Source organism: Aegilops tauschii, chromosome 5, assembly GCF_002575655.3.
Source record: "Aegilops tauschii subsp. strangulata cultivar AL8/78 chromosome 5, Aet v6.0, whole genome shotgun sequence".
Lineage (NCBI taxonomy): Eukaryota > Viridiplantae > Streptophyta > Magnoliopsida > Poales > Poaceae > Aegilops > Aegilops tauschii.
Window position 1 is genome coordinate 410,947,489 of NC_053039.3, and position 13,133 is coordinate 410,960,621.

A 13,133-nucleotide genomic window follows, 5' to 3' on the forward strand; every position below is an offset into this window, starting at 1 on the left:
ATCTCTTTGACCCGGCGTACCCAATGGGTTGTAGACTCGCCTTCTTGCTGTTTGCAGTTAGTCAAATCCACAATTGACATTGATTGCCTACATGTATCTTTGAAGTTTTGGATGAACCGGGCTTTTAGCTCTGCCCATGACCCGATGGAATTGGGCGGCAGTCCCTTCAACCAAGTGCGGGCAGTCCCATCCAACATCATGGTGAAGTATTTGGCCATTGCCGCTTCGCTGACCTCCAGCAACTCCATAGCCATCTCGTAGCTCTCAACCCATGCTCCGGGCTGTAAATCAGCCGTGTAATTAGGTACCTTCCTAGGTCCTTTGAAATCCTTGGGCAGACGTTCGTTACAGAGAGCCGGCACCAGGCAAGGGACGCCTCCGGCTCTTGTAGCCATGCCTGCCTCAATAGAAGCTGTCGGGTGAACCGGAAAAGGCTAGTAAGCCGTCATCTGAGCTGCCTGCTTAGCTTCCTGACGCGCTCTGTCTTGATCTACCGCATTAAAGGCTCCATTATGTGCCGTGCCATGCCCCCCAGGAAAGTCATGGCACCGGACGTTGCTTGAGCCAGTCGCCGACACCATGTGTCTGCTATAACTCAGACTCCGGTTTTGATGAATTGCCTGTCGAGGGGTAGAATGAATCCTGTCCCGGCTATATGAATATGCCTCCTGCTGTGCCAAAGCCGTCTGAAGAAGTTCTCTGACCCTGCGGGTTTCGACCGCCGTTGGGGAGTCACCCTCAACCGGAAGAGCCGCCAGTCGCGTTGCTGCAACGATCATGTTTTCCAACGGGTTAGAATAATGACCCGGTGGTGTTGGCACATATGGAGTCGGTGCAGTATTCACACGGGGAGGCCCCATCACTGGTGGCTGAACCAGCGTTCCCACCCCGGGTGCCGTGATCTGATTTATCTCTGGCGGGTCGCTAGGCCCTGCACCGGGTGTGTTGAAGAGGTTGCGAGGATCATAAACCGGAGGGAGCCGAGATTGAGCCTTCTGATACCTCCTTCTCATGACCTCATTGGATGCGTTCTGATCCATCGTTAGCCGGAAAGACTGCGCCTGAATAAACCGAGTCTGGGCGTCCAGAGCTGCCCGCTCTGCAGCCATCCTAACTCATTCCGCTGCCAGGTCTTCCTTGGCCTGCGCTATGTCCAATTTTAGTTGTGCCACTTCTGCATCATGTTGAGCTTGATCCGCCGGGACGACCGTGGCAGTTAACAGGGCCGTCATCTTATCTATGAGATCCATTAGCACTGAAGATTCCAACCCGGCTTGGCGGCTCAAAGGGGTCTGAAATACTGTCGCCAACGGAACAACCCCTGAGCCTGCCATCTTGAAGTTGATATAACGAGTTGGTCTCATCTGTGGACGACTCGCCGTCAGAGCGGGCGGCCGTCTCATCGCCAGATCCAGATCCTTCAGAGAGTCCTCCATGGACGCATCCCACGAAAGCACGCTTCAAGGCAGGCAGAGTCCGGGCGGGTCTCGCACGCTGAGCCGTCTCGACGAGGTCGGTGCAGAGGTCCGGCTCAGGGCCCGGCTCGCCAATCTTGCCAAAGAAAACGTGGATACCGCCGAAGGGGACCCGGTACCCGTACTCGATTGAGCCGGCGTCGGGGCCCAGCCTGCGTCGTCGATGTAGAGCTTGCCGCGACGACTCTTGGTCATCCGGCCCACAGCGTATCCCTTGAGCCCATTGAAGCTGCCCTTCAAGAACTTAAATCCACCGTGCGCTGGCCCCACGGTGGGCGCCAACTGTCGTGGAACCTTCACAAGAGTTGTCCTCGTGCAAGGACTTAGTCATGGAGCCATCGCAACTAGGAAGCTTAAAGGGGTTAAACGGGACAAAGGACACAAGGATTATACCGGTTCGGCCTCTTACGGTGAAGGTAAAAGCCTACTCTACTTGAGGTGGAATTACTTAGGGTTTCGATGACCAGGGAGCTAAACCGCTATGCCTGGCTATCGATCTGGTCTTACTTGTCCTGACCCGCCGCTGGGTCGTCCCTTTATATAGAGAGGTTAACGCCCAGCGGCTCTCGAAGTCCCGGCCGGCTTATAAATAGTGTCCGGCTCGGACTCTTAACTATTCTTGCCTTACACTACAAGTCATACCTTAACGGTGGTTTATCACTACGGGCCTTAAGCCGCCTCTAGGCCTTAGGCCCATTACTGAACCGCCATCCTGAAACTTGAGATTGGGCTTCATGTGATGATCGTCATAGCATGAACCAGCCCCTCCTGGGCGGGTGACTCCAGTAGTTATATCCCCAACATGACGGTTACAGAGTGGCGGAACCTATATGGGACAAGGAGGACGCGGAGCGTGCCGAGCAAGGCCTACCGCCCCGCTTCGAGAAATACCGTGACAAGCAGACCAGGAACTATGTCAGGGCCCGGTACAAGATTGACCCGGTAACCAAGGAGCTTACCACGGATCCGAAGACCAAGGCGCTTGAGAAAGTTCTGGTAAGGAATACACCCCCGCGTAATTAGCTACATATATGGTTGCATTCTAGTTAATGAAGCCAAATTTCTAAATGGTTCACGTACCTTCCGCAGGACACTGAAAGCAATAGTGCGGGGTCGTCTCAGAGCTCCCCTTTCGACACCCCTTTAAATAGGGCGTTGAACATAATGAAAAACAAGGATAAGCTCAGTAAGCCGTCGTTAACTGTTCGTGTGGCCGGCAAAGGCTTGTCCACGAAATGGTCGGAATACTATACCGCTGGGCGAAAGGAGAGAAAGACCAGCTCGGAAAGCCAGGAGCGCGAGGTTGAACAACTCAAGGCACAAGTGGCGCGGATTCCGGAGATGGTCGAAGAGCAAGTGCAATACCAACTAGGAGCGACGATCACCGCCATTATACCTACCTTGGTTTCTGGGCTGCAGGCGTGGGTGGCGGGCGGCCAACAAGGGCCGCCCCCGATTCCCAGCTTCACGGGCAGCAACTCGCGCAACGCGCCGGCGGCGCCATTGGTGTCTCCGGCGGAGGCGGCATTGGTGTCTCCCGCGGCGGCGCCGGCATTGCAGCTTAATGCACCCGGGTGTGGGAAGAATACGCCGGCCGGCACCTCGGCAGCAAGCGGCCCCTCCGTCAATTGCACGCCCGCCGTTGGCGGTGCCTCGACATTAGCCGAGCTCGACGCCATCACGGTAACAAATTAAGCCTCTCGGCCGATGACTTCATCTCCTTGCCTTTGACTGGGCATCCCTGACGCCCCTACATGTTTTCGCAGGGCGCCGCCGACATTCCGTGCACTCTCCTGCACTTCGTGAACGACGAGTTGGTCGATGTCGCCAAGGGCAAAATCGTTCAACCGGGCAGCAGCGTGTTCCACGGTAATCCGATGCCACCCACCGTTTATAGGGTCAACTGGTTCAGGTGCTGCCGGGCTTCGACGACATGTTACCTCCGTATCGACCCCATGGGGCCGACGAAGATGATGTGATGACCCTCAGCGCCTGCATAAGCTGGCCCATGCTTTGGCCGAAGAGCCAGATTCGTTTGGGGGCGGGGGACACCACCCCACAGACAACACCGCCAGTCGTGCCGGCGCCAAGCCATGGCAAGACCCCCGCAACGCTACCGGACATGCCGGATGTGCATATGGCACAGGATCCGGACATGCATATGGCACAGGATCCGGACGACGAAGACGACGATGGTACATTTACTAACGTCGATAAGTACTTCAACGAACATGGGTACGATGACGTATTCTTGGGGCCTCCTTCTCAAGAACCCAACCCTGCAAAAGACGATCGCGATCTAGCTGGTACCGCGGAGAAACCCAATTGCAACAGGCGTCGTCTGGCGTTCAGTTCTCAGGAGACGCCTCCAGCTGCCGCCTTCACCGAGCCTCGGATAGCCGAGGTGCAAATATTATCAGCCCCAACACACTCAAGAAGGCGGTCTCTGAGCAGAACTCGATCCCATTACAGCAGAAGAAGAAGAAGGGACGGAAAAGAAAGACTAACAAGGGTGCGAGCCAGCCGGCACCGAGTACGATCCGTGCTCAGGACGGTCCACCTTCACCTAAGGATATCTCGAGGAGGGTGCATGTGGCGGGTAGGCCGATGCTACCGACTAATCTGCTCAATGCTGCAACGTGTGCTATGTGGAGTCTGCATGACAGTGTTCTTTCTTTGGAGAAGCGGCGTCTCTCCGAGAATGATGTGGCATACCTGGTTTTCGTGGCCAAGGTGCCAGAGGGCAAGGGCTTTGTGGATAGCGCCATCGGGGGTACGATTGTCCTGCGGTTTGATGACATCTTCTCTATGTTTAACCTTCATCCGCTGCACTACACCTTCGTTCGGCTATTTTCGCTGAGTATGGAGATGCGGATCATTAGAGACAAGACCCCGGATATCGTGATAGTCGACCCCTTCTACATGCCTGCCAAGATCTTGGGCAGCGCTGGGGACCGGCAAGTCGCGAGTTCATACCTCGAAGGCGTCATTCTGGCAAACCCAGATAAGGATAACTTCCTCGTGCCTTACTTTCCCGAGTAAGTCATCCCCTCACCGCCCCGTAACATATGATTTCATAGATTTCGATCGTTTTTTTCTAACATTCCGTGTTTTGTGCAGCGACACACATTGCACACTCATCCTCTTAAGCCCGAAATATTCCATGGCCACGTATTTTGACTCGGACTGTCAGTCGAAGAAAGACTACACAAATATCAAGAAAGTTCTTGATGATGTTCTCCTCGGCTACGCTAGATCTGGAGGAACCTTCAGCAGGCCAGTTCGTAGGTACGGCAAGCACGTGTTCACCCACAATACGACGTTCCCCTGCGTCAAGCAGCCGTCTGGCGGTCAGAAGGATGCCTACTACGCCCTCCATCACATGCGGGCGATCGTACGGGACCATAATCACCTTCTGCTACCAAATAATCTCAAAGATTGGGCTGCAAGCTTGTCGGCAATCCAGGATGCGGACATCAGACAAGAATTCTTTCGCATTCAGTCGGAGTTTGCGAAAATCATCCATCAAGATGTCCTTCGTACCTCAGGGCAGTTCTACCTCAGATATCAACCATCCAACAGTGAGATAGAAACAACGCTACAAATGCAGGCTGACAACGCCCGCGATTTCATGACCATCACGACAGACGGCGACTTCATCCACGCTCCGGTCCCTGAGTCGAGTCGAAAGTAGTGATGCTATGTAGTTCTGAAATATCGATTAGATCATGTTGTAGTTAAACTTTAATGAACTTGTATGTCTCTTTGGTTTGGACAGTCGCTCAACTTATATGTAATCGATACTATTTATTAGTAGGACCATGAATCATACTATTAATGTCTTGCTTTTCTCTTCCGATCCTTTTCTTGCATACTTATATATTGCTTATGTATTGTTTGTGAATTGCTACTAACGTTTTCTTTGGCTAGTGCATAGAGATGTCGTCGTATGTCGTGTACAAGGGTAAGGTTCCCGGAGTCTACGACGACTGGGAGGAGTGTCGGAGACAGGTTCACCCTTTCAGCGGTAACAGTTACAAAGGGTACACCACTAGGGCAGAGGCGGAAGCTAGATACGCGCGCTATCTAGCGGGAGAGAGGAGGGAGCGGAGGAGGAACCGGATGAAGACCAGTTTCATCGCGATGATGCTCATCGTGATGACCGTAGCTCTCTTCTATGTGATGGTAGTTTAGATGATCGATATCGACTTGTAATGTGAAGATAAACTCGCTACTCGCGGTCTCGAGACTTGTAATGTTCTAACTTTGTTCGGTATTTTGAATTCGGAGACTAGCTAATATGATGAATTGTATTCGGAGACTAATCTTCTATTGTATTCGATGAATCTGCTATTTATATGTTTTGATGTCTATATTCTGTGTAGTAATATATTTTGTAACCCGTGCAAATATCATAAAAGAAAAAAAAATCCTAATATTCATACTAGTGGCGCACCATACAGCACGTTAGTGGCGCACTGCTATAAAAAATTCTAGTGGCGCATTATCTGTTAGTGCGCCATTAGTAACCCAGAGCACAAGGTAAATGTGGCCCCCTGGGAGGCATACTAATGGCGCACCAAGTGACATACTAATGGCGCACTGCCTGGTGCGCCACTACTGTTAGGTATACTAATGGCACACCAGGGATGCGCCATTAGTATTAGTTACTAATGGCGTGATGATAGTGGCGCACCTGTAGTGCGCCATTAATGGCCAAAACAGGTGCGCCACTAACAGGCCTTTTCCTAGTAGTGCCTGCAGATCAGGAAACAAAGGAACAACAAGTTGGGTTTCTCGCATAAAACTAATTTTTGCTGCATCCATGTCCCAAAACCAAGCAAGAAAGATGGATTCTACCTCCTCCATCTCATGATTGAGTTCAACACGGATCACCAAAATCTTCGTATGACAACCAGAAACGATGATCATATCCGCAAGTGGGTAGAATCTCATGGAGAAGCGGATTATAAACTTAGAGATGACTTCTTTCGCATCCAAAGGGACATTGCGAGGATCATCATGAAAGAAGTCGTCGATGAGAAGGGGATGTTCCACCACGGCCCTATATCGCGAGCTGACGTCCGAACTCGCATAGGCATGCAACGTCATAACCTCACGCCATTCAAGAAGCTAGGGTCCATCCTTGATGATATGGAAGGATGAAACTTCTAGTGATTTACGATGCCGATGATGATGATATGTGTCGGTTGAACTTGTATACTTTCTGTAGCGATTAAACATTGTGATGTCCATGGTCCCTGCCGAACTTGTGTAACGCTACTTTGTTAGTTTGGGTACGATGACATGCATACCTCTAGTTAATTAGTTTGCGTACTATATGTTGCATCTAGTTGCTAACCCTTTCTTTTTTGTGTTGCTCTAGTATATTTTGTTGCATATGATCGTACATTCTCTTGATGAAGATGCATCTCTAACAGGTACCTAGATTCTTGATGGCGAAGGAGTGTTATGTCGTGTACAAAGGGATGGTTCCGGGAGTGTACGAAGAGTGGTATGAGTGTCAGGCGCAAGTGGAGGGGGTCTCGGGCGCCAGCCATAAAGGCTTCAAAAGCAGACAAGAAGCACAAGCTAGTTACTTGAGGTACACGCTAGCGCGAGAGAGGCCTCATAACCGCCGCCTCATGTACTGCATAGTTCCGCTATCACTCGTAGTGATAGCACTTCTCGCGTATATCTTTGTTTAGATGAATGACGTTACAGTTACAAGTATTCGAGACTTGCATGTATCGCTATTTTCGAGATGATGATGAGAGACCACTTTGTGTTGGATGATGATTATGATGAGACTATTTGTATGTATATGCTATGATTACATTTGTGGTCTCGCAGCCATTTGTATGTGTATGATGATGACATTTGTATGTGCTAAAGATTCTTGTATAAAGCATGTTCAAATACAAAACAAATATGCAGAAAAAAAACAAAAACTAATAAAATTAGCAGTAGCGAGTGGATAAAAGTTAGCAGCAGCGTGCCACTAGCAGTAGCGCGGAAAAATAAAGCGCGCTAGAGATATTAGCAGTAGCGCGCTTTCATAGCGCTTACTGCTGCTACGCTTGTATAGCAGTAGCGCGGGCTTACACACGCTGCTGCTACAGGTTAGCTCTAGCGCCGTATCAGTAGCACGACACCCCGCGCTACTGCTATACCTAAAACCCGCGCTGCTGCTAGGCTTTTCCCTAGTAGTGAGGCATCTTTTCTCAGGACTCATGCTAGCACTACAATGCAGCAGTTTACCAATTGACATTGAAAGCGACAGTTTGGAGGCAGTAAACATGGTGAGAAGTGGAGAGGCAAACAAATCAAAATATGCCTTTCTTATTAGAGATAAAAGATAGCATGTCCAAACGTAGTTCTTGTATTACTCATATTCACCGTGGTTGTAATTTTCTAGTCATGTTTTGGCAAACTTTTGGAGGACTCAAGGCCAAACAGTTGTATGGCTTGGTTGGGTCGAGACCAATCATGTTTGTACTTTGATTGAGTAATACAAGAATTATTCCACACAAAAAAAAGAATCATAACATTTGTTCTTTTCACGACTACGTAGTACATACACAAAAACCTATTCGAACCGGACTTAAATTAGCTATATATCCGTGGTGGTTTCTCTACCAACCGCTCTTAGCGGTGTCGAATAGGTACCCCCTTTCGGTTGTGGGCCCAAGACCTGCCTTGGGCTAGGACCTTTCCGAGGCCCTTTTTTGAGCATGCCCCCCTCGGAACACATGTTCATCTGCGACATCTTCTCTATGTGGGGCCAACTCGAATAGGTTGATCTTTTGGTGGAGCAGACCTTGCTCTTTGGCGCCATATCTCCGGCAGACATATAACATAAAATTTGACATCAGACTATTCTAGACACAAGATGAGAACACCAAACACCAATCCATGCACATGAGTATATATACACGAAGTTATGCATACATGCCGCGTACATAGCTTATTGCACATAAACATCAAATTAGTAGAATATCCATTTCATCCATATATGTCATGTATATATTGCACGCCAATTCATCCATATGAAGGATTGCAGTTAATGTAGCAAGGAAGGACAGTATTTTGTCACTTTTCTTATTTACGTTGTTGCCCTTGCATCTCGCTTCATCATTTCACGACTTATGAACGATGAGATGCGAAAATGTGAGGGAACATGCTGGCCATTTTTTCACCGTTTTGTTCAGATAATATGTCACAAACTTCAATATTTGAATAACACATATGCCATACTCATGTCTGTGACATTAAGGTATGGGTCCTATTGACCTGACCGTCGAACCCACTTTTAATTCAGTGAACTGTAGAAAGATGCTTCACTGCTGACATGCAACTATGCAATTTACCTGATGCTAATATAGTCTACGAATAGTAAAAAAAAAAATCTACAATGAACACTTGGAGTCAAAGGGACGAGCGCCAATTTTGATTCCTCTAAAACTTAGCTAGCTAGCTCAGATGTCTTTGGTCCAAAGCAGAGAGGGCCCCAACTCTTATTTCATGCTAATAACGGGGCTAGCCCTGCACCAATTTATTCTTCTTTTGAGAAAGGAGTGTTGCAGCATCAGTTGTTGTTTCCTGTCCACAGGCTACAAATCTTCGAAAGCAAAACATGTTCCCGTTGTTGATGTGGTTGTTGTCGCCACAGTGAAGCGCACAAGGTGAACGTGCCCTCCGAGACCACTCTAACTCCAATATGGTTTGAGTGACAGTCTCATGCTTGGCAAAGCGGCGCAAAAGGCAGGGATCGGGTGGGATCCCACCATATCACTCCTCGCGCATATCACGTTGCTATAGCTTTCCGTTGCTTCTTTATTTAATCGCTCCCACTCTCAGCATTCTTATAGTGCTCACCATTCCATTTCCACATGCATGTGCTCAATTTGTTTTCTCCAAATGCTATTTTCATTTAGGACGCTTTGGAGTACCAAGAATATGATCACGACATTACCAGATTATAAGCGGCACAGTTAGTGGTGTTGCTCTCGGTTTCATGGCTCATAACAACACCCTTGGAGAGCTTAAACAAGGCCCTCACTCTCAAACCAGCTTGCCAAGCCTGAGGCAGACTAGCTCCTAAGTTGTTGCCACTGACAAGCAGCTGCTAGCTTAACCACCTCTCAGAAATGAAGATGAAGATTGGCAAGGCCCCAGTGCTCATGAAGAAGGCGGTGGCTATCTGCAAAAGCAAGACCGGCGTCATCATGGCCAGGCTCCGCATCCTCACTTCGCCCAACTGCAGGATGGCCACGATCGGCGCCATCTCTCACAGGATCCACACCCTCATTCTGGAAAATCAGGAGAAGGGTGCCAAGGTGGACTACCACAAGACTTTGGCCCGCAAGGTCGAGAGGCCGACATGCCATGGGATGGTTGATGATCTGTGTCACCAGGTAGCATAGTTTGATGAAGAGGATGGTGTTGGTGGCTGTCCTAACTGGACACTGCACCCGATCTTCAGCGATGGTGATAATTGTTGTTACACTTATGGGTACGACAACGGTGACGATGATGAAGATTCAACATGGACGACGATATTGACCAGGCTGCTGAAATGTTCATTAGAAGGTTCCGTAAGCAGATCTTTTCATGAGGTTTCATTCCATATGTACCTTACACGAATGCTACCACTAAATAGGTGACACTAGTAGTGGGTGGGACTGAGATCGATGCCATAGATAGGCTGGGACGAGTGGGCGCATGAACATCTGTGTCCATTTTCACAACAAGAGATTTTTGCAGGAGTCCCAACTTAGAAGTTTTGATAAATATCTACATGCTAAAATGTGTACTTCTTTGTGCGCCGCAAAGAAAAGAAAAAGTCTATCTAGGGCATATCTAGATGTACCCTAATTATTACACATATAAGTGACTTAATCAAGCATAAATAGAAAAAGAAAAAGAAAAAAGAAATTACTCACACTAATCTCCGCGTAAGATCAATGACATAGGACTTAGATGTGCAATACTTCTAGCATATCTAGTTGTACTTTAGCGAAACTGAAAGAAAAACACAAAAATGATTTTTTGGATTGCAAATCTTTTTCTAAATTGTTTGATCTTGATTCAACGGATCTTGAGTTCTACAACTACTAAAAAAGGATCACCACTGCTAGCATATACTATCTAGAAAAGTTCGATTACCCTCCACCCGTAATCCCTACTTCGGTTAGCCGGCTTCCATGTGTTGATGCTAGCCCGCTATACAATGGTTGCGTCAAGGTCGGGGCAGGACCCAGGCAAGCCGCATGCCAAACACTAACTACAATATTAAACAATGCAAAATTTGCTATAGTGAGGGAAGGAATCCAACTTCATGACCCAGGTCACCGCCGGCATGTCTCCGACATTGCCGCTATACCTACCCCTCTGCCACACAACCAAAGCTATTGCAGGATCGACCACTCCAATATCTCTCTTACAGAGTTCCCATTTTCGGCCAGGCCACCTCCATTAGTCTTGGAGAGTCTGACCAGACGCATTGTCGCGTAATACCCCGTGTGTTTACCATTTTTGCTCTCCTCCCTCTCCTTAATTTCAAATTAAATCTCGACATCTCAACCTATAAAACTAATTATGTAAAAGTTGTCCGTAGATGTACCATCTCTCGTAAGAAAAAATCCCTATATATGCATGGGACTACATACTCCACGTACCGTGTGCGACTACATACACACACGCAGTAGAGCAGGCAAAGCTGATACCGTTGCAAGTGCACGACAAGCAAATACCGTGTGAGACCATCGTACTCCCAAGTCTTCAGCTCCGTAATGGTGTTGTGACTTTTGAGTTTTGACAGAGAAATGGAAGAAAAATGGAAGCTCCCATGGATCTATCACGGAGATCGCTTCTACTTTGTACGGGTAGACGAGCCAGCAGCAAAGAGCAGGGAGGAGAGGCAAAGCTACACAGATCTCACCTACAGCAACACAAAGCAGCGGAGAAAAGAAGGAAAAACAGAGACGCGCTTGCAGCAACCTTTGGAATTTTGGGCATGAATCACACGGCGGGGCTGGAGGCCACTGAGGAAAGCTGCCCGGTCTCGTTGCTTTGGAGAAAACATTTTGTTAAGCCATCGATCATGAGCTTTACAACTTGATTAAAGGCAATTTGGGACCCCAACCCAAAAGAGCGAATCCTAGCCCTGGGACAGGCGCCCTTTGTGACCTCATTTAAATTGAATATATATACTTCGCCATAAGTTCCTTGCTTAGTTCCACTGTCAACATTCTTATAGTGCTCACTCCACATGTCGAATTCTTTTCTCCAATATATGCTTTATCACGCGAGGTACCAAAAGTTTGATGGTGACATGAGCAAGGGTAGTTAATTACACAGCTAGTTGCATCCCCAGCTTCCGACTACAAATACACCATTGGACCATCAGAACAAAGCCCATGCCTTGTTTCAAGCCAGCTTCTCTCGTCTCTGGTTCCCTGTAACCTACACCATTTCTTTCTTTTTCAAGCGTGAGGCATCACAGCTCCTTACTTGCTGCCCTTCATAAGCAGCTGATCGGCCACTTATCAGCAACAAAGATGAAGATTGGAAAGACTACAGAGATCCTGAAGAAAGCGGCGGCGATGTGCAAGAGCAAGACCACCAGGCTCCTCATCCTCGCCTCGCTCCAGCGTCGCAGGATGGCCGCTGCCGCCGTGGTCTCTCACAAGATCCACACGCGCATTGTGGCTGACCGAAATAGAGTGGACTGCCACAAGCCTCTCGCGCTGCGAACCATCGAGAAGAGACCGGTGATCGTCCATGGGGGTGACTTGGCAGACAATATCTCTCATCAGTTGGCGATGTTAACTCAAGAGGATGGTCATGGTGGCTGCCCAGCTGACTGGACACTGCATCCGCTCTTCAACGACGACCACATCAACTGCTGTTACACTAATGATGATGATGTGCTACTGGATGCCTGCGATCAAGAAGACAACGATGAACTCTCCGTCATGGATGTGATCAGGAGCAACCGAGAGGTTGAGGGTTTGGAGTCCAACATGGAGGAGGAGATTGACATGGCTGCCGATATGTTCATCAGGAGGTTTCGGCAGCGGCTGAATAATGGATTCTAGGGTCTTGTTTCCACATGCATGTACCTCGAGTTTAGGTGTTGTCCTTTTTTCTCTTCGGGTATCCACTGGATAGAAAATTTTGTAGAAATCAATATGAGTAGGAGCTGATACTTAGCACACATTGATCTTTTTGGTCATTTAATTATGAACAATTTTGTTAGCAACTAAGATCCTCAGACTCCCCAACCGTTCCCCTCTATTGTTGCCCCGAGCTCACCCGTGCCTCACAAGTACTGTGTATATGCATGCAGTGCTGCTATGGTTGGGCGAAATTTCAAAAAAAATAAAATTTGCGGGAACAATTTTCGATCTATTCATAAACTGTCATGGATCTAGTGGGAGCACTAAAAGTAACAAAATTACATTCATGTCCGTAGACTACCTAGTGACAACTACAATCGCTGGGGCGAGCTAAACGTGTCGTCGTCATCGCCCCTTTCTTAATTACTGGAGCCTATCCTTGCTTGCTAGTGTTTTTCTTTCTCTACAAGTCGCCAAAACTTCCATTTCTCTGGAAGTTGTATCTTCTGCTTGTTGCGGTTATGTTAACTTGCTT

General features: G+C 48.4%; 1 protein-coding gene across 1 annotated transcript; it reads left to right on the forward strand.

Annotated features, from left to right (window-relative positions):
- The first annotated feature begins 11,916 nt into the window (after positions 1-11,916).
- LOC109752076 (uncharacterized) lies at positions 11,917-12,783 on the forward strand. The gene has a single exon (XM_020310946.2). The coding sequence runs from the start codon at positions 12,038-12,040 to the stop codon at positions 12,575-12,577; it is 540 nt and encodes a 179-aa protein (XP_020166535.1). The 5' UTR covers positions 11,917-12,037; the 3' UTR covers positions 12,578-12,783.
- The last annotated feature ends 350 nt before the right edge of the window (positions 12,784-13,133 follow it).

Excerpts from the sequence above, each read along its gene's own strand:
- LOC109752076 (XM_020310946.2), top strand. The coding sequence starts at position 12,038 with ATGAAGATTGGAAAGACTACAGAGATCCTGAAGAAAGCGGCGGCGATG.